The sequence below is a fragment of the Convolutriloba macropyga genome, chromosome 4, assembly GCF_964194025.1.
Source record: "Convolutriloba macropyga chromosome 4, txConMacr16.3, whole genome shotgun sequence".
Lineage (NCBI taxonomy): Eukaryota > Metazoa > Xenacoelomorpha > Acoela > Convolutidae > Convolutriloba > Convolutriloba macropyga.
The window spans coordinates 55,727,008-55,753,577 of NC_134471.1; the positions used below are offsets into that span (position 1 = coordinate 55,727,008).

General features: G+C 34.3%; 1 protein-coding gene across 1 annotated transcript in view; it reads left to right on the forward strand.

The window, feature by feature from the left end:
* Positions 1-26,570, forward strand: part of LOC142338531 (four and a half LIM domains protein 2-like) — a 66,693-nt gene that overhangs the window by 23,073 nt on the left and 17,050 nt on the right. The window contains exons 3-7 of the mRNA XM_075388316.1: positions 4,430-4,574; positions 5,217-5,377; positions 5,845-6,025; positions 15,172-15,341; positions 21,342-21,528. Coding sequence (XP_075244431.1) covers positions 4,430-4,574; positions 5,217-5,377; positions 5,845-6,025; positions 15,172-15,341; positions 21,342-21,528 — 844 coding nt within the window. The remainder of the gene's footprint in view (positions 1-4,429; positions 4,575-5,216; positions 5,378-5,844; positions 6,026-15,171; positions 15,342-21,341; positions 21,529-26,570) is intronic.

Below are 26,570 nucleotides of genomic sequence, written 5' to 3' on the forward strand. Positions count from 1 at the left end.
GTAGCCGCAATAGTAACAGTGAAGATAAACACACAAGCTATAAATTCACCAGCTCCCAGCCGATTTCTTGGAAAAAACGTTTGAGCGTAAGGAACAATTTTTTTTTTCGATCAGCTTGATTATCAAAATTTTGGTCACTCAAATGAAAAAGAAAAACAAACAACTCATTAGGAGGCAGTTAGAGTTTTTTGAAGCGTTTAATGACTTTTCAGCTCATTGATGTTCTATATTGACCTTACATACGCTTACCTTCTCTCGAATTCTTAGTTAACGCAGGCGTGTTGCCTATATTCTCTATCTTATTTCAGTCCGTTGTTTTGTGCTTTAAAATTCAGTAATTTTTGCTTCCTAATTAATATATCAAACCAAATGTTCTGTTATTATGCAGCTCGACTTCCACGCCGACACAAGTTTTAGGATACATCCTTCTAATATTGATCAACGATTTGTAATTGGATTATTGAACGAAAAGATCATAAAAAAGCATTGGGTTGAATGGGATTGGGTATCATGGCAACAGGTATATTGACATTGTGTTAAATGGCATTGGGTAAAAAGGAATTGGGTTTAATGGTACTGGGTAAAATGGAATCGGGTAGTATGGAACCAGGTTGGGTGTGATGGCTTTGGGTAAAATGGCATTGAGCAAAATGGAATTGGGTGCAATGGCTTACGGATAAAATGGAATCGGGTAGTATGGAACCAGGTTGTGTGTAATGTCATTGGCTATAATGGCATTGAGTAAAATGGAATCGGGTAGAATGTAATCGAGTTGGGTATAATGGCTTTGGGTATATTGGCATTGGGTAAAATGGCATAGGGTATAATGGCATTGGGTAAAATGGCATTGCGTACAATGGTATTGGGTATATTGGAATTAGGTAACATGGCGTTAGGTAAAATGGAATTGGGTGCGATGGCTTACGGATAAAATGGAATCGGGTGGTATGGAGCCGGGTTGGGTGGTAATGGCATTAGGTATAATGGCAATGGGTAAAGTGGAATCGGGTAATGTGCAACAGGTTTGGGTGTAATGGCATTTGGTATAATGGCATTGGGTATAAGGGCATGGGACTAAATGGCATTGGGTATAATGTGACTAGCTAAAGTGGAATCGGGTAGTATGGAACCGAGTTAGGTATAATGGCATGGGGTACAATGGTATTGGGTATAATGGCGTTGGATATAATGGCATTGAGTAACAATGGAATCGGGTAGAATGGAATCCGTTTGAGTGTAATGGCTTCGGGTATAATGGTATTGGGCATAATGGCTTTGGGTAAAATGGAATCGGGCTTTATGGAACCGGGTTGGGTCTAATGGCATTGGTTATAATAGCATTGCTAAAACTAAATCGGTTAGAATAGATTCGGGTTGGGTATAATGGCATTGGTTATAATGGCATTGGGTAAAATGAAATCGGGTATTATCGAACCGGGTTATTTATTATGGCATTGGTAAAATTGAATTGAGTACTATGGAATTGGGTTGGGTATAATCGCCTTGGTTATAATGTCATTAGGTATAATGTCAAAAGGTATAATGGCATTGGGTATAAGGACTTTTAGTATAATGGCATTGGGTACAATGGCATTAGATATAATGGCATTAGGTATATTGGAATTGGGTATAAGGGCTTTGCGTAAGATGGAATTGGGCAGTATGGAACCGGGTTGGTTGTAATGACATTGGTAAAAGAGAATTGGGTACTATGGAATTGGGTGGAGTATAATAGCATTGAGTAAAATGGAATGGGGTAGAATGTAATCGAGTTGGGTATAATGGCATTGGGTATAGTGGCAATAAGTATAGTGGTATTGGGTATAAGGGCATGGGACTAAATGGCATTGGGTATAATGTGATTAGTTAAAGTGGAATCGGGTAGTATGGAATCGAGTTAGGTATAATGACATGGATTACAATGGCATTGGGTATAATGGCATTGGATACAATGGTATTGGGTAAATTGTCGATGGGTAAAAAATAATCGGGTAGTATAGAACCGGTTTGATTATAATGGTCTTGGGTATGACGGCATTTTGTATAATGGCAGTTGGTATAACGGTACTGGTTATAATAGCATTGAGTTAAATGGAGTCGATTTGGGTATAATGACATTGTGTATAATGGCATTGCTAAATTGGAATTGCGTAGAATGGAACCGGTTTTGGTGTAGTGGTATTGGGTATAATAGCTTTGAGTAAAATGGAATCGGTTAGAAAAGAATCGGATTGGGTATAATGGCAATGAGTATGATGGCATTGGGCGAAATGGAATCGGTTAGTATGGAATCAGATTGGGTATAATGGCGTTGGGTATAATGGCATTGAGTAACAACGGAATCGGGTAGAATGGAATCCGTTTGAGTGTAATGGCTTCGGGTATAATGATATTGGGCATAATGGCTTTGGGTAAAAAGGAATCGGTTTTTATGGAACCGGGTTGGGTATAATGGCATTGGGTATAGTGGTATTAAGTATAGTGGTATTGGGTATAAGGGCATGGGACTAAATGGCATTGGGTATAATGTGATTAGTTAACGTGGAATCGGGTAGTATGGAATCGAGTTAGGTATAATGGCATGGGGAAAAATGGCATTGGGTATAATGGCATTGGATATAATGGTATTGGTTATATTGTCGATGGGTAAAATGTAATCGGGTTGTATAGAACCGGTTTGATTATAATGGTCTTGGGTATGACGGCATTTTGTATAATGGCAGTTGGTATAACGGTACTGGTTATAATGGCATTGAGTTAAATGGAGTCGGTTGGGGTATAATGACATTGTGTATAATGGCATTGCTAAATTGGAATTGCGTAGAATGGAACCGGTCTGGTGTAATGGTATTGGGTATAATAGCTTTGAGTAAAATGGAATCGGGTAGAAAAGAATCGGATTGGGTATAACGGCAATGAGTATGATGGCATTGGGCGAAATGGAATCGGTTAGTATGGAATCAGATTGGGTATAATGGCGTTGGGTATAATGGCATTGAGTAACAATGGAATCGGGTAGAATGGAATCCGTTTGAGTGTAATGGCTTCGGGTATAATGGTATTGGGCATAATGGCTTTGGGTAAAATGGAATCGGGCTTTATGGAACCGGGTTGGGTATAATGGCATTGGATATAATGGTATTGGGTAAATTGTCGATGGGTAAAATGTAATCGGGTAGTATAGAACCGGTTTGATTATAATGGTCTTGGGTATGACGGCATTTTGTATAATGGCAGTTGGTATAACGGTACTGGTTATAATGGCATTGAGTTAAATGGAGTCAGTTTCGGTATAATGACATTGTGTATAATGGCATTGCTAAATTGGAATTGCGTAGAATGGAACCGGTTTGGTGTAATGGTATTGGGTATAATAGCTTTGAGTAAAAAGGAATCGGTTAGAAAAGAATCGGATTGGGTATAATGGCAATGAGTATGATGGCATTGGGCGAAATGGAATCGGTTAGTATGGAATCAGATTGGGTATAATGGCGTTGGATATAATGGCATTGAGTAACAATGGAACCGGGTAGAATGGAATCCGTTTGAGCGTAATGGCTTCGGGTATAATGGTATTGGGCATAATGGCTTTGGGTAAAATGGAATCGGGCTTTATGGAACCGGGTTGGGTCTAATGGCATTGGTTATAATGGCATTGCTAAAACTGAATCGGTTAGAATAGATTTGGGTTGGGTATAATGGCATTGGTTATAATGGCATTGGGTAAAATGAAATCGGGTATTATCGAACCGGGTTGGGTATTATGGCATTGGTAAAATGGAATTGAGTACTATGGAATTGGGCTGGGTATAATCGCATTGGGTATAATAGCATTGGGTAAAATGGAATCGGGTCGAATGGAATCGGTTTGGTTGTAATGGCCTTGGGTATAATGGCATTAGGTATAATGGCATTGGGTATAAGGGCTTTGGGTTTAATGGCCTTGGGTATAATGGCATTAGGTATAATCGCATTGGGTATAATGTCATTAGGTATAATGTCATTAGGTATAATGTCATTGGGTATAAGGACTTTTAGTATAATGGCATTGGGTACAATGGCATTAGATATAATGGCATTAGGTATATTGGAATTGGGTATAAGGGCTTTGGGTAAAATGGAACTGGGTAGTATGGAATTGGGTGGAGTATAATAGCATTGAGTAAAATGGAATGGGGTAGAATGTAATCGAGTTGGGTATAATGGCATTGGGTATAGTGGCATTAAGTATAGTGGTATTGGGTATAAGGGCTTGGGGTATAATGGCATTGGGTATAATGGCATTGTGTACAATAGCATTGGGTAAAATGGAATCGTGTAGAATGGAATCGGGTTGGGTTTAATGTCATTGGATATAATGGCTTTAGGTAACATGGAATCGGGTAATTTGCAATGTGACCACTATACTATAGTATATAATTCATTACAGCAGAGGAATCGTCGATCCCGCAAAACTTCAGGGGAAACGGAAGATGAAATTGTAATAATTGGAGATGATAGCGCGCAGAAGTTAGAGAGCGGGGCACCCGAGAACCCATTCGACCAGTTGGACAGCAAAAAGGAAATGAAAAAGGGTTTGTTTGTTTTTTATTGTTTTTGTCTCATTCGTTACGTATTGAAATGACCTGTCGAAGAGAACGCTCAATTGATCTTTGGCATTTAAAATAGCTTCTTGAGTATGGTATTATATCATAATGTTTTAGAATTGTATTGTCGAGTACTTAAATGTCAATAGTATTTACACAGATGCTGGCACTCTCTTGGCTTTCCCCTGGAAGTAAGCGGGTTTGAAATGGCAAATTATTAGTTTACTAAAATTTTGGAAAACACCCGACCATTGAAATGAGAAGCTTACCCCGAATATTTTTGCACCGCTGAGTACAAAAACGAATTTCAAAATTTTAAAAAATAATTATTAAAGGACTGAATTTGACGGTACACATCAATGAGAGCACAATTATTTAAAATACGGTGCATTGTCTTTGTTTGTAGACGTAGAAAACACAAAATGTTAAGACCAAAGCTATTGAAAAGAAACTAAGAGATAATGCCTCTTAATCAAGTCTCTTAACTAAAATCATGATAACAAAGTTAATTTTAAAAATGCTAAATTTAGTTCAAAACTTAATCTTAACTTAAAAGAGCTACTTCAGCTGCTTTTAAAAGTCTCCTCCGCAATTTGTTAATTACACTTATTAATTGTGTTAGGGTTTCAGGAGGGAGTGGACATGATTTCACGTGTCATAATTGTGAGAGAAGTCTGCTGGGGTATCGCTTCGTGAACAAAGATGCCAATGCTTATTGTGTGAACTGCTATCATAAACTCTTTGCCAATAAGTGTCAGCTATGCAATGACATCATTACTGTCGATGATCAGGTTTCTGTTGTTAATTTATTCTCTATCAAAATCTCACCTAAACTCGACTCGATAATATAATGACGGATACTTTAGTTAAGATGCTTTTATACTCGATTTTTCGAAAAAAGTAAGTGTTTTTTTAAATAATTCACTCAAAGTAGACCAATCAGATTTCTTCCAAAAAAGCTATTGATTTTTTTTTTTGGGGGGGGGGTTATAATCTTCTCTACACGGGAATCCGACACATCTCACTGGAAGAAGAGACCAAAGAGTTGCATATAGGTTAACTAACTAATCAATCTTTCGATCTTACTTTTGTTTTAGTGTGAATCAAAATATTTTTTTTTCAGTTGTAGAAAAATCACGTAGCAATATAAATTAGAGATAGTGCCGTACAAGCCAGCACCACTGCGAAATAAATTGGTAAAGTGAACCACCATAGGTTCCCTTTCACCTCTTTAATTCCACAAAACGTATCTTTTCAGGATCTGACGTTCAAAGGGAAGCACTGGCACGCGAGGTGTTTCAAGTGTACAGATTGCAGTAAGTCTCTGGTTGGAGAGAACTTTGGGGTGGGTACTGACAAGGAGAGTCTCTTCTGCACTGAATGCTACGAGAAGGACTTCGCTCCCAAGTGTGTCGTGTGTAACGAGCCATTTAAAGGAGGTCACAGTCATTTTATTAATTTTAGATTACTACAGTATATTATTTTAGTCAACTTTGTGCGCAACGCAAGTCGGTCTGATCTGAGCTGGCTTGCGTTGCGCACCTCAAATTGGGAGCCTTGTCAAATAACATGAAAAATTTGTAGAATTCGTTTCTGGGTTAAACTATTGTCATGTATTTAAGTATAGATTTGGATTTAAACTAGGTTTTGACATCTGTCACTTCATATTAGTTGCACTGTCTAGATATTAATTATGAATTCTTAGCAATCATACTAAGATCACATATGATTCTATTTAGACTATAAGAGTTTTATTTATGTGATTACAATGTCTGCTAAGAATGATATATTACCTTGCTTTGATTCCTGAGAACCATTCATGCTCTCATTATAATCTAATATTGACCATATTTAATCTTTTTATGGTCTCTAAAAACCATACAAACAAAAATTTTCCGTTTGGTAACAGCTGTTATTGCTATTGCAAAGATAATGGATCACTAAATAGCGCTCCCGAAAAAGGAATTTGAACCAACTCGTCATTATGTTTTTTTTTGTTATTAATACCACATTTTTGAAACAAAATATGAGAATTTTTTTGATAACTCCGCTTTTTTCAGACATTTTTTGAGGGCTTGCCAGAATAAGATAGGTGGTTATCAAGTTAAAGCTCTATCCGTCTAGATTTTCAACAAAGAAATTAAATAATTTTTATTTGAGTTACGAAAAGTTATGGTTTTTCGATGGCATCCCAGAGCAACCATTGAGAAACCTTCCTTACGATATCTGTGTCTAAATCCAACAAGGATGCTCGTTAAAGTGCGCTCGCACATGATGTTCCAACCCGAGCTCATCTACACTTTCGACTTAATTGTCAACCAAATGAAGACATAATTAAAATAGATGTTTGAGCATAAAAAAACGTTTAAAAACCTAACTACTTGTTGAATTACATAATTCCATGCCGCATTAAAGCACTGACATGATCTGTCATTGAAAAAACAACGAGCAAAAAATCAAACAACAAAAGAAGCAAACACAAAAATTTTATGGCAAAAACTAATTATCTAAATTTGAACGCACCTAGTAACAAAGCCAAAATGCAATTGTATAAAATCTTAACTGGCCAAATTCACTTTGTCCGTACTAAGAAGCAGATTGCAATTTTCCTCGATGAGATTAGGTAACAAAGTTGACAAAAGGAAATAATAAGGCGAAATTGAAAAATCAATCAACTTTTAAACCAAATAATTTCTTAAGTCTTAAAAATTATTAGCTTTTAACAGAATAATTCTTGGTAAATTTACTAAACAATCATTATGGAACCAATAGAACCAGTCGTTAGATAGGTTAAGCCATAGGAACGGACTACAGAAGCAGAAAAGCTCAAAAAATTAAACAATTTGCGAAAACACAAACTATTGAAGCCATTAAAGTCAATAGCTATTATCTGAATACTATGTATCCTTCCTTCCATTTTCATTCAAACTAATGCAGGTAAAGTTATATCGAAAGAATAAATATGTGCATTTGAGCCATATTTGAACATCATTCGGATCTGTTATTACGCGAATGTGCTAAAAGAAGATAAAAAGAAACACAAGTACACCACTAAAACTTTAACTTAAACGCATATTGTCCACAAACAAAACATCAGTTACGACATGATATCACTGGCTTTTTAAATTTTTCGAATACAAGAAATTGAATGAGACCTCTTAATGATGTGAAGAAGCTACTATTTCACGAAAAAAACAACAAAAACTGAAAACTTAAAAAGACAAGGAAAATGTATAATATCATAAATTTTGAGACTATTCGCTATAAAAGGACTGCCTCAGGAAATATCAATCCTTGAATATTCATTTAAAAGCTGTTGAGACCGGTCAGCATTTTACGCCTACCTAAAGATTAGAATAATAGGCAAAAACCGATAACTCAAAAAAAAATTGAGCGAGAAAAGTGCCGAAGCCATTCAAAAATAACTTTTCGGTAATGAATTTTCGATCATTCATCAATTTTTTAACAGTGTGAGATTTTTTTTCAAATAACTTCAAAATATTAATAAATATGAACAAATACATTAAATCCACGAGAAAACCGGGAATATCAACGACATTAAACTCAATTGCTTTCAGCGACGGGCAATAAAAACGCTCGATGGAAGCATACGGGTTATGCCTCAATGGGATGAAGTTGATGTTTGTCATTGACAAGTCATCGAAACGATAAGACATTATAATAAATCATTGACGAAGAAAACAACAACAAATACAGGCAAAAACCAAAAATTCAGTAGAAAAATGCGAGAAGAAAGTGTCGAAGCCATTTAAACCATAAGCTTTTCTTTGAAAGCTTTATCTATGATCCAATGAACAATTTCCATGAACCAACGGGAGCTATCCAAATTAGGATAATGTGATAAAATTTTAAAAAGACTCAAAATGATGAAAATATCCAAAAATTTTAAAATTGTTTTTAAAATCTTGTGGCATCGAAGTCATAAAATCAAAGTTAGAAAATAAAACCAGTAAACAGATTACTTTTGGTTACAGTAGAAAAGAACGGGATTCTGTTAGAACTGAGGTTGATTTACAGCGTACAAAAATAAGTTTATGATCGGTTAATATTTAAAAAAAATTTTGAAAAATTATGCTTGTAGTCTTAACAGCCATTAGCTGTCCAACCAAAGCCCTGAATAGCTTCACTAATGCTCAATACGGAACCCATTGTACTGTAGTCAACGATTCGATGCCATAGGGCACTCAAAATTCAGTAAAACCTTAAAAAGAAAATCAAAATTTCATTAAAAGATCCAAAAGCTCAAATTCGCAGCCACAAAAAAACATGTGCGATTCCTTGAAAACGGGAAAACGTGTTTTCTGTTCATTAGGCGTCATTTTACCGTATATCAGGTTTATCACTAACCAAACATCGAAATGAAAAGTGACCAGTCTCTAGGTGACCTGAAAAATATGAGATTTTCTAAAAAAAACAGCTCTCAAATAGAATTCGAATTTTTTTTATAGTAAACTTCCCTATTAGACAAGAACTAATCTTTTTTATCACCTTTCGTGTATTAGAAATACAATGTTGGTTTCATTTTTTGGCGTGAAACGTATTTTTGATTGGAAAATTTTTAAAGAACAGGTCATAATTTGAAAAAAAATTACATTTAAAGTGAACGAAATCATACCAAATATCACGTGTTCACACAAAACTTCAATCCTCGATAACTCCTCGAAAAAAAGAAATTCAATAAAGTCTTTTCATTTTTAAATTCTAGGCTGGACGAGCTTTTTAATGAAACCACTCACGTTTCTCTACGATGAGTATATCGCTCGGCCAAAATAACTGAACAAAAAAACCCATTTGAGTATATAGTTCCTTCCCCCACAAGTGGGGTCAGAACAAAAATAAACCTGGGTTGCACAAAAATGTAAAGTTTGGTAGCACTCCAAATAGTTTAGTTTAAATTTTGATCAAACTGTTTTATTCCTTGTTCTTCTTTGACAAATTCAGACAGCTGACCTCATTTTTCAGTGTTTCTCAGGTCATCAGTTATTTATTTTTCTAACGGTGCTACAATTCAAAATCCAAAATATTGAGAAAATGTAGTTTTGAGATACAAAAGTTGGAGACAATTTAACGGTGCAATTTTAACCGAGATGATCAATTTTTAAGTAGCATTTTTCATATCTCTGTTTGTATTGCAATTAGGTCAATCTGTTTCGAAACAGGAAGAGGAAAGTAATTTGATATATCTGAAATCGCTGTTAACGTTGATTTGTTCATTAATTGCTTCGAGTCAATCAGAGATGTCCAAATTTTTAAAAATCTCAGAGCTTATCATTTAAATTAGTTAAACAGATGAATTGATGAAGCAAGTATTCCACATAGTTGTTTAAATGTACCAACAGTAATTAAAATCTATTGGTAAGGGCACTGGCTAGTAATAACTGCAGAAAAACTTTCTTTGAGAATCGTGAAAAAATTCGCGTTTTTTGAAGTATTCATTGAATTCAATTGACTTCAGGATCTGTCGTTCAAAGCGAAGCACTGGCACGCGAGGTGTTTCAAGTGTACAGATTGCAGTAAGTCTCTGGTTGGAGAGAACTTTGGGGTAGGTACTGACAAGGAGAGTCTCTTCTGCACTGAACGCTACGAGAAGGACTTTGATCCCAAGTGTTATGTGTGTAACGAGCCATTTAAAGGAGGTCACAATTAATTTTCTTAATTTTAGATTACTAAAGTATATTAGTTTAATAAATTTTGCGCGCAAGGCAAGTCGGTCTGATCAGCGCTGGTTTACGTTACGCAATTCAAATTGGAAGCCTTGTCAAATAACATGAAAAATTTGTAGAATTCGTTTCTGGATTTAACTATTGTCATGTATTTAAGCATACGTTTAGAATTAATTAGGTTTTGACATGTGTCAGTTTATTTTAGTTGCACTGTCTAGATATTAATTATGATTTCTTAGCAACCATACTAAGATTACATATGATTCTATAAAGACTATAGGAGTTTTCTATTTTGAGGTTACAATGTCTGCTAACAATGATATTTAATCTTGCTTTGATTCCTAAGAACCGTTCATGCTCTTATTATAACCCAATATTGACCATATTTAATCTTTTTATGGTCTCTAAAAACCATACAAACAAAAATTTTCTGTTTGGTAACAGCTGGTATTGCTCTTGCAAAGATAATGGATCACTAAATAGCGCTCCCGAAAAGGAATTTGAACCAACTCGTCATTATGTTTTTTTTTGTTATTAATACCACATTTTTGAAACAAAATATGAGAATTTTTTTGATAACTCCGCTTTTTTCAGACATTTTTTGAGGGCTTGCCAGAATAAGATAGGTGGTTATCAAGTTAAAGCTCTATCCGTCTAGATTTTCAACAAAGAAATTAAATAATTTTTATTTGAGTTACGAAAAGTTATGGTTTTTCGATGGCATCCCAGAGCAACCATTGAGAAACCTTCCTTACGATATCTGTGTCTAAATCCAACAAGGATGCTCGTTAAAGTGCGCTCGCACATGATGTTCCAACCCGAGCTCATCTACACTTTCGACTTAATTGTCAACCAAATGAAGACATAATTAAAATAGATGTTTGAGCATAAAAAAACGTTTAAAAACCTAACTACTTGTTGAATTACATAATTCCATGCCGCATTAAAGCACTGACATGATCTGTCATTGAAAAAACAACGAGCAAAAAATCAAACAACAAAAGAAGCAAACACAAAAATTTTATGGCAAAAACTAATTATCTAAATTTGAACGCACCTAGTAACAAAGCCAAAATGCAATTGTATAAAATCTTAACTGGCCAAATTCACTTTGTCCGTACTAAGAAGCAGATTGCAACTTTCCTCGATGAGATTAGGTAACAAAGTTGACAAAAGGAAATAATAAGGCGAAATTGAAAAATCAATCAACTTTTAAACCAAATAATTTCTTAAGTCTTAAAAATTATTAGCTTTTAACAGAATAATTCTTGGTAAATTTACTAAACAATCATTATGGAACCAATAGAACCAGTCGTTAGATAGGTTAAGCCATAGGAACGGACTACAGAAGCAGAAAAGCTCAAAAAATTAAACAATTTGCGAAAACACAAATTATTGAAGCCATTAAAATCATTAGCTATTATCTGAATACTATTTATCCTTCCTTCCATTTTCATTCAAACTAATGCAAGTAAAATTATTTTGCAAGAATAAATATGTGCATTTGAGCCATGTGCGTTTGAACATCATTCGGATCTGTTATTACGCGAATGTGCTATAAGAAGATAAAAAGAAACACAAGTACACCACTTTAACTTAAACGCATTTTGTCCACAAACAAAACATCAGTTATGACATGATACCACTGGTTTTTTAAATTTTTCGAATACAAGAAATTGAATGAGACCTCTCAATGATGTGAAGAAGCTACAATTTCACGAAAAAAACAACAAAAACTGAAAAGTTAAAAAGACAATGAAAATGTATAATATCATAAATTTTGAGACCATTCGCTATAAAAGGACTGCCTCAGGAAATATCAATCTTTGAATACTCATTTAAAAGCTGTTGAGACCGGTCAGCATTTTACGCCTACCTAAAGATTAAAACAATAGGCAAAAACCGATAACTCAAGAAAAAAATTGAGCGAGAAAAGTGCCCAAGCCATTAAAAAATAACTTTTCGGTTATGACTTTTCTATCATTCATCAATTTTTTAACAGTATGAGATTTTTTTTTCAAAGAACTTCAAAATATTGATAAATATGAACAATTACATTAAATGCACGAGAAAACCGGTAATATCAACGCCATTAAACTCGATTGCTTTCAGCGCTTGATGGAAACATAAGGGTTATGCCTCGATGGGAAGAAATTGATGTTTGTCATTGACAAGTCATCGATACGATAAGACATTATAATAAGTCATTGACGAAGAAAACAACAACAAATACAGGCAAAAACCAAAAGTTCAGTAGAAAAAAGCGAGAAGAAAGTGTCGAAGCCACTTAAACCATAAGCTTTTCTTTGAAAGCTTTATCTATGATTCATTGAACGTCTTCCCTTAACCAACGGGAGCTATCCAAATTAGGATAATGTGATAAAATTTTTAAAAGATTCAAAAATACGAAAATATTCAAAAATTTTAAATTTGTTTTTGAAATCTTGTGGCATCGAAGTCATAAATTCAAAGTTAGAAAATAAAACCACTAAACAGATTACTTTGGTTGCAGTAGAAAAGAACGGGATCCCGTAAGTACTGAGGTTGATTTACTGCGTACAAAAATAAGTTTATGATCGGTTAATGTTTAAAAGAAATTTCGAAAAATTATGTTTAAAGTCTTAACAGCCATTAGCTGTCCAATCAAAGCCCTGAATAGCTTCACTAATGCTCATTACCAAACCCATTTCAATTTTAGTCAACGATTTTATACCATAGGGCACTCAAAATTCAGTAAATTCTCAAAAATTTCAAAAGCTCAGAGTCGAAGCCATAAAAAACATGTGCGATTCCTTGAAAACGTGTTTTCTGTTCATTGGGCGTCATTTTACTGTATATCAGGTTTATCATTATCCAAACATCGATATGAAAAGTGACCAGTCTCTAGGTGACGTAAAAAATGCGAAGTTTTCTAAAAAAGCAGCTCTCAAATAGAATTCGATTTTTTTAATAGTAAGCTTCCCTATGAGACCAGAACTAGTCTTTTCATCACCTTTCGTGTTTTAGAAATACAATGTTGGTTCCATTTTTTGGCGTGAAACGTAATTTTGAATGAAAAATTTTTAAAGAAAAGATCATAATTTGAAGAAAAATTACAATAAAAGTGAACGAAATCATAACAAATATCACGTGTTCACACAAAACTTCAATCCTCGATAACTCCTCGAAAAATAAGAAATTCAATAAAGTCTTTTCATTTTTAAATTCTAGGCTGGACGAGCTTTTTAATGAAACCACTCACGTTTCTCTACGATGAGTATATCGCTCGGCCAAAATAACTGAACAAAAAAAACCCATTTGAGTATATAGTTCCTTCCCCCACAAGCGGGGTCAGAACAAAAATAAACCTGGGTTGCACAAAAATGCAAAGTTTGGTAGCACTCCAAACAGTTTAGTTTAAATTTTGATCAAACTGTTTTATTCCTTGTTCTTCTTTGACAAATTCAGATAGCTGACCTCATTTTTCAGTGTTTCTCAGGGCATCAGTTATTTATTTTTCTAACGGTGCTACAATTCAGAATCCAAAATAATTAGAAAATGTAGTTTTGAGATACAAAAGATGGAGAGAATTTAACGGTGCAATCTTAACCGAGATGATCAATTTTTAAGTAGCATTTTTCATATCTCTGTTTGTTTTGCAATTAAGTCAATCTGTTGGGAAACAGGAAGAAGAAAGTAATCTGATATATCTGAAATCGCTGTTGACGTTGATTTGTTCGTTAATTGCTTTGAGTCAATCAGAGATCTCAAAATTTTTAAAAATCTCAGAGCTTATCATTTGAAATAATTAAACAGATGAATTGATGAAGCAACATCAAAAGATTCAATGACTTAAAAAAAAATAAGATTTAAAGTGTTGTCGGTATCGAAGTAATATTTTGGCATACATAATGATATATCTTCTATTTGACGGTAAGTCAGACATTCTTGGTTCCTCTTTTCTAAACCCTCTGCTTGGCAAAAACTAGATATAAAACAGTTGCTATTTCCGCAGAAGCTCATTAAAACACAAAATTTAATTGAATGTTCGCTTGTGTGCTTTCTATGATTTCAAATACGAATGTGGGATCAGTCTCTGCCACGCACAGAATTAAGCTAGTTTTCCTGTTCATTCTATTTTGTATTCCCGGTATTCGTTTTATTTTCAAATATAGCTGAAAAATTCTTGGGAATTGTCCATGATTGAATAAATACGAAGAGTTTCGTTCATTAAAAATTTTCCAGCAAATTGTGTTCGCTTTGTGTGACAAAAAGACTTCTTCAATAAAAGGTTTCATTAATTTCATCAAGAATGAAAAATTAGAAAATATTAATGAAATATTATGATGAGGCATGGTATATGAATTTGTATGGTAGCTGAAATCTTTTGTAGCACCTATCCAGTGTGGTTATATGCTCAAATCCGCTTCTTTAAAGCGCGAAGTTTGCAACAATATGTTCTGGCGATCATGAAACCAAATAATTCTTCCTTTTTTTCATCCGACGGTTTTGATAATTTGTGGTTAAGACCCTGGTACGTAATAAACCCAAATACCGAAGTGTGTGTCATCATATAGCAAATTGTTGAATGTTACTATAGCATCGGAGCTGATTTGCAATTAATATGCATCCCATAATTGGGCGGATAAGAAATGAGAAAGATTTTACTCAACTCATGGAGAAGGAGAGTTTTTCAGTCACATCTGCTTCAATATGTCAAATGTTCAAATTAATGAAATCCTGGTTCAAAACCGTTTGTAGTTAATATTATTAGTTCAGTTCGAATCAACAACCGAAGCACTCTCGCTACGAAAAATCTTTTGAGTTGCGTTTCTCCTGTTCTGGCTCCCAAAATTTTTCGGCTATATCCGTCTGTGACCTCCGATTAAAACATTTTATAAAGCTAATTGTAAACTTTACAGGAACTATGAAGCTAACGTGGAATGGGGGCAGCTACCACTCGGAGTGTTTCAAGTGTTTCAACTGTAATGACGTCATTGGCAAGGACTCTTTTCACCCACACGACAACAAGGCTTACTGTGACAGATGTTGGGACGAATTATACTCTGTCAAATGTACCAAATGTAAAGGAGTGAGTCAATTGCATATTTTTCACGTTTTTCCTGAATGATCCCGATTCGTAAGTCTCAGAATACCAATCCTGAAATTTATAAACGTACTAAAATTTAGAAACTTAAAGAGAGGTGAAACAATTTTGGTATTGTTGCATAGTTGTAAGTTGCATACCCCAAAAGTAAATTTTTTGTATTTGGAAGGGTTGTCAAAAAATTGAGGGTGTCAAACGTAGATTATTCTGAATAATGTTGCAATAGCTCATACCAAACAAAATGCTAGAAAACCTCACAGGAGTTTGCAAAAGTGTTTCTTGGATGACAATTATTCGAATTAATTGTATCGGGCATTAGAATTGCATCGCGCTATATTCAATTTCAAACGTGAAATGAGAACATCACTGTGACACAAAATCTTAGTCGCAGATTAAAGATACAATTTTGTTTTTATTATTCAATAATATTGCAATGTATGTTACTAGCGCCCGTCTGAACATATTATAACATAAACGGCACCATTCTACTGGAACTCAAAATTTAAAATATTTTCCAGTTCGCATTTGCATGAAAATTTGCAAATAAATGCTATAATCTATACGGCAATTGGCACAGATCAAACATTATGAGATCTCTCTATGTCGACCAGACTAACTTAATAAGGAGATACATTGAATGAGTTACATTGTGAAAGAGCTACATGTCTAATACATATTTTGGGCGATGTATCATTTTGTTTTGGTTGGTCGGCTGAAAGATTAAATTGAAGTTACATAGAACTTAAAACACCACGCTTATTAATTACCTGCTGACTGGAGATTTTTCTAGTCAAGTGATTAGCCCGAAACATATTGGAGGAGACCTACAGCATGTCAAAAAACATATCTATTAACTTATGATTTTCATTAATGTAAAGGAGAAAAAAACTTTTTGGGAAAGATTTAGTTGATATCGGTTCATTTTAGCTTTTGTTCCTGGTATTCGGTTGTTTTAGTTTCATAATTTTGAGTCAATTTGAGTTTTCCTCGTAATGATTTTTTTCTGGTTCCTTTATCAAATCTTTTGTTTTGTAAAATTCTTTTTGTTGTACTCCGAGTTTTCCGTCAGGCAAAAAATTCTTCTGTGTCAAGCAAGTTATGAACACATTGATCTGCAAGCAGCGCACAATTCGTCGAAGAAATTCCGATACACTGATTTTAAATATGCTGAGAAATTTGAATTTGCCCATTATTGACTGAACGAAAGCAATTTACCTATTTAAAAAATTGCTCGGAATAATCTTCTCTGCAATATGAAAATTGCTTTGAAGATTGTGATTGTTCTAAACAATAGGACCATAATTTATAACAAATTTGGTATTATCATATTTGAAATTGATTTTTTCTAGTGTAGTATATTGCTCTGTACAGAATACCCGCAATTTTGCTCATCCGTTGGGTTATTTCTTTGAAACGAGATTTTTAAACTAATTTGAGGTATACGATGATGCCTAAATCCGCAGCTTTGTGTATAATTGGTACAATCATACCTAGACCCTCTTTGTTTAAGTATTCACGTGTTCCGAAATTCGGTAAAGAAACATTTTTGTCATTAATTGTTTGTTTATACTCTTGAAACCATTCTTCTGTTTGTGTAAATTAGTTTTTGATATCACTAATGTTCCGCATTAAAGCCGAGTAATTGGTAGTATCATCTGCAAACAGACTGATCTTATTTTAGATACAAATTTTTAACGAGTTAGTTTGTTAATGTAAAAAAATAAATATAGTTGACCGCGGAGCTGACCTTTGTGGAACGCCGTAGCTCAACTTCAGTTCTATGAGATAGAATTATTGCATTGAAAATAGTGGTGGTCATTTTCGAGGAAGTTTTTCAAGCAATTTCAAAATTTCACCCAGAAAAACGTTTTCTTTTCGAATTTTTTAATCATTATTTTATTACACATGATTTCATATGAGTTTTCTAATCAATGAAATGGGCTAACCCTGTTTAGTTTTGGTCTATTGGGCGCCTTAAAAAGTTTTTCATAGAGATTTGAATGATTATGCACGAATTGTAATAAGCAAATTCAATCTGATTTAGATTGATTCTTTTGAATTATTTGATAAAATATCATTCTATTAATTGAAATGTTCTAAAATTCGTTTAAACAATGCATCATCTTAATGATTAAATACCATCGATAGCGCGCTTATGAGATGTAGGGGTCTGAAGCAAGTCGGGCCGGTCTTTAAATCAGTTTGGATAAACGGCTTTAAATTGGCCAAACTACATTTTGAAAGAAAATAAGGCTGTAAATACATTCGTTAGAAAAATCTGTTAATAGATGTGAAATTACTATGGTACATAAATTTACAAGATTTTTTTGATTGCCATCATGACCAGATGATTGTTAATCTTTCAGTGGGCTGATGGTTGCTGAAACTTCTTTTGCACTAACAGGTTACACAACCAGCCATTAATAATTTCCCTCCCACGAGTAAGGTTTAGAGTTAGTTTTGTTGAACCACGATGCTAAGTTTTTGCCTTTGCTAGCAAAATTTTCATTCAAAATATAGGGAATCAAGTTCAACCCGACAGATTTGATGTTGTTACATTTTTCACCGAACGCCAGGAAAAGGCTTTTAGTTCTTTGTCTTTCTTCTTATCAAGACTTCCGTAAAAATTCAAACGTGCGATTTTTTAGCTCGGCTTGCAAGGTTACGTTTTTCCCAATATCTTTTGTGGTTTCGCTTTCGTAGAATTAGTTCTTGGCACGATTGTTTTTCGTTTTGTTTGTTTTACTTGATTGGACATCCACTTTACTTTTTGTTTAAATTGCAAGGTTCTTGGAGGCGGAAGTAAATCGCAATGATCTTATGATCACAAAAAACAAGACTGCATCCTCTAGTTTTTCAATTTCAATTTCCTCCATATAAACTCCTTTATACGTTTTAATTATCATTATCAAATTGCAAACACAAAAATTAGTGATCAGGGATTACTTGTATCTCGTTGTCTGTATGAGTATTGTAATTCATGTGGAAATTCATTTCGTGAAGTTTTGTTGATGTTGTCTTGTGATTTTTGCAAGACGTCTTTAACGTAATCCAATATTTGTCATTATCGTAGGATACCAAGCCAAGTTGTTGGATAATATCATTATCCCATACTGGAATTAGTTGCATGCGTTTCGGTGCGGTTGTTGTTGGTGGTCTTTCTGAAATTTTTTAATTCCCAGGACACATAATTAGCTATTCGGGAACAAAATGGCTTTGTTTCCAATTTGTTTTTCTGTCCTGAGTATACAATTTGTTGTTTTCAGGTAATGATCGATATCATGTTTTTCTTGCGTTTTGATTCATTTTTGACAAGTGTAATCTAATAAACTTTTGTCAGCTTTTATAATTTTCTACTCCTTCTGCATATACTTCCCGAAATACATTTATTGCATTTCCTTCATCTAATCAAACTAAACGGAATGACTTATCGCATGGAGCCAAGCCATTTCACTGAGAATGTTTCACGTGTTCCGAGTGTGACGAATTTTTAGCGGGGCATAAGTTTAACCTGCTTAATGATGAATCCATCTCTTCAGAGTGTTTTGGCAAGAAATACACACACAAGTGCTACGAGTGTTCTGCATTGCAGCCGAGTAATCGGTAGTATCAACTGCAAACAAATTGATCTTATTTAACCAACAAATTTTTTAATGAGTTAGTTCGTTAACTTAAAAAAACAAAAATAGTGGGACCTGTAACTGACCTTTGTGGAACGCCGTAGATCTACTTCTTTTCTATGAGATAAAATTATTACATTATATTTTTTTGGTAGAAATTTTTGAGGAAATTGTTCGCGATAAGTTTAAAAACTGTACCCAAAAAACGGTTTTTTGAGTTATTAATTTATTATTTTATTTACTGATGATTTCATATGCGTTTTTCTATTCAATGAAACATGCCGACCTTGTTTAACTTAGGTCTACCAACTGCCTTCAAAAGTTTGTAAGAGATTTTAAAGTTTGTGCACAATTTGCCATACTGAAATTCAATCTGACTTACATTAATTTTCTTGAATTATTTGATAAAACGCATCCTTCTATGAAATGGACTCTTTTGAAATCCGTTTAAACATTGCATCATTCTAAAAGTCAAATACCATTGATAGCGGGCTTAAGAGATGGAGGTGTTTGTAGTAATTCAGGCCCATTTTTGAACCAGTTTTTATTTTTGCCAACTTACATTTTGAAGAATAATATTTCTGTAAATACATCTGTTAGACAAATCTCTTAATAGACGTCAAATTACTAACATACATAATTTTACAAGTTTTTTTACTAACGCTATCATTACCAGATGACTGTTAATCTTTCAGTGCTCTAATGGTTACTGAAACTTCTTTTGCACTAACAGGTTACATGACAAACCTTTTAAAAGTTTCCCTCCCAGGAGTAATGTTAGTTTTGTTGAACCACTATGCTAAATTTTTGCCTTTGCTAGGAAAATTTTCATTTAAAATATAGGGAGTCAATTTCAACCCGACAGATTTGCTGTCGTTACAATTTTCACTGAATGCCAGGAAAAGGCTTTTGGTTCTTTGTCTTTCTTCTTATCAAGACTTCCGTAAAAATTTAAACGTGCGATTTTTTAGCTCGGCTTGCAAGGTTACGTTTTTCCCAATATTTTTTGTGGTTTCCCATTCGTAGAATTAGTTCTTGGCACAATTGTTTTTCGTTTTGCTTGTTTTACTTGATTGGTCATCCGCTTAATTTCTTGTTTAAAGTGCAGGGTTCTTGAAGGCGGAAGTCTATCATTAGAATCAAGAATCCTTTGTGTTTTTAATTTTATCTGTCCGTCTAATTTGTTTGGTTTTCACATTTTTTCCTGAATGAACGAACAAGTTGTTAAACACTTTTTCAGTTTCCTTCAATCTTATAAGGTGTCTGTATTTGTTTTTATATCTGAGCAATAGAGCATAGTCGTCTCAAATGTCAGTTCTAACTTGTTGCATCGAAATTTATCTTGGTTCTGGAGATTCAAAATGAAAGAACTTTGCAAATTGAATTATCGGTTGTTATGTGAACCCAAAAAAATAATGAGATATCCACAGGCAATGGTTTTCTTTCGCGAAGGTTGATAGCAGTTGATTAGTTTTCAACATGCTCTAAAGAATTTGAGACAACAAATGTTGGCGAGCGGTAAAGGACAGCGTAAATCCTCCACCCCTTTGGCCAATCCTTCTATTTGTTACTATTTTAGAAAAAAATCAACTGTTTTGTAACGCAAGGTGGGTTCTTTATCTGTTAACCATGTCTTATAGAGTGCAGTAACCAAGGGTATGGCTGAGAAAACTTCTATAAAATGTTTGAGCTGTTCAATATGAAATTGCGACGATCTTATGTTCACAAAAAATAAGAAAGCATCCTCAACTTTTTCAAGTTCAATTCCCTCCATATAAACCCCATTATAGGTTTCAGTTATCATTATCAAATTGGAGACATAAAATTTAGTGATCAGGCATTACTCGGTGCTCGTCGTCTGTATGAGTATTGTAAAACATATGGAATTTCATTTCGTGAAGTTTTGTTGATGTTGTCTTGTGATGCTCTCAAGACATCTTTAACGTAATCCATTAATGGGTCATTATCGTCGAATATCAGTCAAAGTTGATGGATAGTATCTTTATTCCATACTGGAATAAGTTGTATGCATACTGGTTTTGTTGTTGTTGCTGGTTTTTCCGAATTTTTTTTTCTCAGGAGACCTAAATAGCTTTTTCGGAATAAAATGTTTGCATTTCAAGTATGCCTTTTCTGTCCTGAGTATACACTTTACTGCTTTCATGTAATCGTCGATATCTTTTTTACCATTCAGTTTATTTGTCCGTACATTTTAACCAACTTTTATCAGAAGTTGTGACTGACTATTGTTTCATTTTGCGTTTTGAGTCCTTTTTGAAAAGCATAATCTAAATGTTGTCAGCTTTTAAAAGCCTCTCCTCCATCTGCACACTTTTCCCGAAATAAAATTATCTTTTTTCTTTAGCCAATCAAATCAAATGGCGTGACTTATCGCATGGAGCCATACCACCGCGAGTGTTTCACGTGTTCCGAGTGTGACGACATCTTAGCGGGGCAAAGGTTTACCCTACAAAATGATGAACCGATCTGTTCAGAGTGTTTTGGCAAGAAATACGCACACAAGTGCTACGAGTGTTCACTCCCAATCAAAGGTACCATATTTCTCTGTCTATGCCCAGGTGTACAATTTTTTTGAGCTTCAAACTTTCGAATAAATGCAGAAATATGCCTTGATAATGGCTGGGATAACACATAAGGGTGTGAATTTTAATTACAGCCATGCAAGTCATTCTTCTAAATTTGAACGTTTCTACTTTCCATTTTAGGGTTATCGAGAATAAGACGGAATTTCTGTGCTCGAAATCAAACGCTGGCCATTTTATGCATAATGAAGCGATCGAAAGTATGATCACTGTTCATTTGAGTACTGATAGACGCTTGTAACGAGAAGAGAAACTGAGATATTGAGTTTCGGGTCCAACCGCTCACCTCTAGTGATTGAAAAGGAGGCACGATCTGATAATGCACATCATAAAATTTTCACCAACTTTTCGCTAGTTAACTGACCTTGACAGAATGACCGGACCTATCACCCTATATAAAGTTGGGCAAAATTGTTTTTCAACAATTTGGGTCAAGATCGGCGGTTTATTCATGCCAGTTTTGATTCATAGCAGTCTTTTCGTAAAGTCGAGATCTAAATACAGAAAAGCACTCTCTTTATTATTTTTCTAAACGAAAGTGCTTCTTCGATTTTTATTTTCTTTAAACCAATTAGTGCCCTCAATCTATTCATTTTTTCAGTGCAATTAGGTTTTCAAAGCATGATTTCAGCCACAAAGTCGCTCTGTTTTTTTACATGTTTTTAGTTCTTCAATTTTCGGCATCCTAAGTTTTTTGTCCCTTTCATCTGATAAACGCCCATATGTTGAGACTACTTTAGTCCCTGAAGTCACGTCTCTCAAAGATTACCTGTTAAATCCTATTCAATCCCTTTTTATGCTCAACTTTCGTCATGTGATAATAAACTTTATAACTTAGTTAAGACGAATTAGCATAAATTTTGACATTTCATCCCACATTTCGACGTAAATTTTCCTAATTTTCTTGGAAAAGAATAGAATAAAGGTAACTATTTGCGTATAGTGCAAACATAAAAGAGTGGTATTTGTAAAGGTTTCAACAGTTATCTGAGGTGAACTTTGCTGTAATGGGTCTAGCCAATGAACTTTTGGAATCAGAAGATGACATGTTCTTCATTGCGTATATGAATCACATACAATTGTATATATCTCATTTTTCTATCTTTCTTTGCCCTGGTCACAAAAAACGACGGGCAAAAGGAGACAAGAAATCGTTTCTGGTGAACAGATACATTTTTTGAGATTACTGCTTGAAACTACCTGCAGAATAAATGTGGATTGATCAATGAGCACAATCAAAGACAGCGTTTCACTTTCCTCGGAAGAGATCGGAAACGTGATTTAAAAAAGTGACTGTTGCAAAAAGAATTAATGAAGAATTATTGATCACGTGGCATAACATAGTAAAATCAATAGGTTTGCTGGGAGCAAATACTATAAAAGATCCCAGGAAAAATCCAAAGTCATGGCTACAAGTAAGGTAATACTAATGCTCATTTTTTATTTTAGAGAATTGGCCATTGAAAAAATTATCTAGTCTGAAATTAAGAAAAAAAGAAAATTCGCTTTACTTAGCGGAACTTTCATTTCTCTCTGCAAAATGTAGCGAGGTAAAAATTTTTTCAAACATGAGGAGGCCAGATATCTAGATAAAAAGGAGAGTGCGCCCGTCAAAACGCTGTCTGAAAAATTGCTCCAAAAATAAGAAAGCATTTGCTAAGACGAGCAGAATGACTATTGATCAGCTAAATATACGGCGTCTGAAGACAGGCTTCTAGACTAATTGACGTACGTGATGTATGGATTATAACATACTCAGATGAATTTATTATTATAACTATTATTATTATTATTATTATTATTATTATTATTATTATTATTATTATTATTATTATTATTATTATTATTATTATTATTATTATTATTATTATTATTATTATTATTATTATTATTGTTATTATTAATATTATTATTATTATTATTATTATTATTATTATTATTATTATCATTTTTATTATTATTATTATTATTATTATTATTATTATTATTATTATTATTATTATTAATATTATTATTACTATTATTATTATTAATACTATTTTTATTATTATTATTATTATTATTATTATTAATACTATTATTATTATTATTATTATTATTATTATTATTATTATTATTATTATTATTATTATTATTATTATTATTATTATTATTATTATTATTAGTATTATTATTGTTATTATTATTATTATTATTATTATTGTTATTATTATTATTTTTATTAATATTATTATTATTATTACTATTATTATTATTATTAATATTATTATTGTGATCCCGCTTTATAAAATCGAGAGTATCGTTTCCGAATGGCGACCGCTCAAGGCCGGATACACTAGTATCTTCAGGCAGATAAGATCTATCTATTATAACTGGTGACTGGAAGTCTAAATCCCTAGGGTTTGATGTGCATGTACGCTCCAGTTGTCTAAGATGAACTTTCGACTTCTAAAAGAATTAAGTTCAAGAATTTATTCTTGGCCACGATTCGACCATTGTCTGATACAACTTTATTTCGTCTGCGCTTAACACAAGTATGAAAGTGAGATCAAACATAAACTACCTGCTGACTGACAGGCGTGAAAATGAACAACTCTCAACTCTCCTATTGGAGATAACATATTTACAGATGTATTTAATTATATAGCATAAGAGTTTATACATAAAGATACTAATACGTGTAAACTTGGTTGCACGGCATGAAGTTTTGAGTGATCCAGATGGAACCGGTATCTCAATTCCCCTCTTCTAAAGAAATCCGATGTTATTGGATTTTTTTAGTGCCCTAATGTCATCTTCGTCTAGATCTCAAATTGTATCAGGTTGTGGTGATGAGGGTGGAGTTTTGTATATCAGCGAGCTGGCTGGACTCTTTAGCGTCTCCATTTAGGGTTGTGTTGTTTTTGGGTGTTCCTCCTGTTTGTGCTCTTCTTGGTTTGAAGGAATTGTTTTCTTGGGGATGGATGGTTCCATTTGGATCTGAAGATTGTCTCCCGTTGGAGCTTGCTCCGTTCGCGCTCGTTTGTTGTCGCTTTTTGGATTGAGGATGATTTGGCGTATTTACTATTTGGAGACCTTGCTGCGTTTGGTTGAGTTCAATGATGCTTTCTCCATTAGGAGAGTTCGACGAATCCAAAAATATAACTTGTGGTTCCGTAATGTTAGTTGTCTGTTGTTGTTCTGATGTTTTGTTGGTAGCCTTTTCTGCGTTCAGTGTGTTGATCTTTTTGACGATTTTATCCACTTTCTTTGTAGACTTGTTAAATTCTAATACTTCGTTCGCGTTGTTATCGTTCTTGTTGTCGAATGATGACGTTGCAATGAGTTGGGGTCTTTGGGTTAATGGGATAATAGAGCTAGTTTCCATGAAGTCAGTTGGGTGATTGCTCGTTATGATTTCGTGGGAATCATTGATTGTGGGTTCAGCGTCGACGTTAAATATCTGGATTGATGGTGGTTGTGGTGTGGGGGTATTGAAGATGAGGAAGGACCTGTTTGTCTCCGGGGCCGATGTCGCTGATTGTAGTCTCCGTGTGGAGGCGCTTAGTGACTGTCTTAGGGCGGATTGTTTTGCTTTTTGTAAAGCTTTGGATTGCGGTGCTTTGTTTGCTCTGAGGCTTTTACCTCCCTTAGGATGTTTATCTTTTGCTCTTGGTTGTTCCTTTTAGTTCTTTGTTGCCTTTCTTAATATCTTTTATTCCGGCCATCTTGTCTTCACTGTTTCTTGTTCGTCTTCTTTTTCGGTTTGATAGTTGTTTCGATTTCTGATATAGGTCTTTTGGCTGCGCTTTTTGGTGTTGTCCGGGGGTTCTTGGATTGTTCTTGTAGTTGGTTGACTTCCCGTTGATACTGACGCGCTGCTTTGTTTTGCCTTTTTGGTTTCTTCTAAACAGAATTTTTTAATTTTTACCTGATTCCTGCTATATTCGCCTATCGTTTTTCATGCTAACATATGGATCAATCGTGGCTTTGTTTCTGGTAATGGCTTAGTTTTGGTAGCGATAGCTATGTCGTTTTTTCTTATTACTGTGTTTTTTCTTAGCGGATTATCAATTGTTATGGTATGTGGTGTGTAGTTTGTTATATGCCATCAGGTATTATATTCCATTGAGGGGCTAGTGTGTTTCTTGGTTCTTTAGTTTTTCTAGCAATGGACTTACGGGCTACGTTGCGTTTATTGTATATTATTTTAGTTGTCTTATCTCCAATGGAGAAGTTGAATTCAGAAAGCTTTATCCTACTTGGTGATTTAGTGACTAGCGGGCGATTTTCAGAGTAGTCGGAGTCGATTAGTGTGGGTGGATTGCTTCGAGGAGAATCTCTTTTGTCATTGTATATCTAATTCGTCTTCGGAACTTCCATCTCTTCTCCACATTTCTTCTTGTGTCAGAGCATCGTGCCGAAGTAGTTGTTTGTCTAAACATTTACTTTAATGTTTTTTATACGATACACTTCTTATGGATGGTTTAGTTAACATACTGGTTAATTTTGTATTTGGCTTTCTGACAAAATAAGCCTCCTATGGGGTAACTTTTGTTGTTTTGTTAGGGATGAGGCGTGTGTTCTCAACTACACTTGCTATTCTAGAGCTCAGAGTTTCGGAGCTCCACATGGGGTTGATGTCTAATACTGCCAAACGTCGTTTTAGTGTTTGTATTAGTCTCTCTAGCAATCATGTACCCCTATGGTCTCCAGCTGGAGCTAGTATTAATTTAATGTTTCTATTTTTGCAAAATACTTCAAAATTTTTTGCCTTAACCGATTGTGCTTGGTCGCAGCGTATTGAGCGTGGAATACCGTGTATTTTGCAATACCGTTCTATGTAGTCAATAGCAGTATCTGTATCACAGTTATGATATGTTTCTGCATGGGGGTATCGCGATAGGCGATCTACCGTTACAAGTATATAGTTGTTTTGTGTACTATTTATATATGGCATGGGGCACGCGAAATCCATTTGGATTTCTTGGCTCGGTAAGACTAGGTAGTTT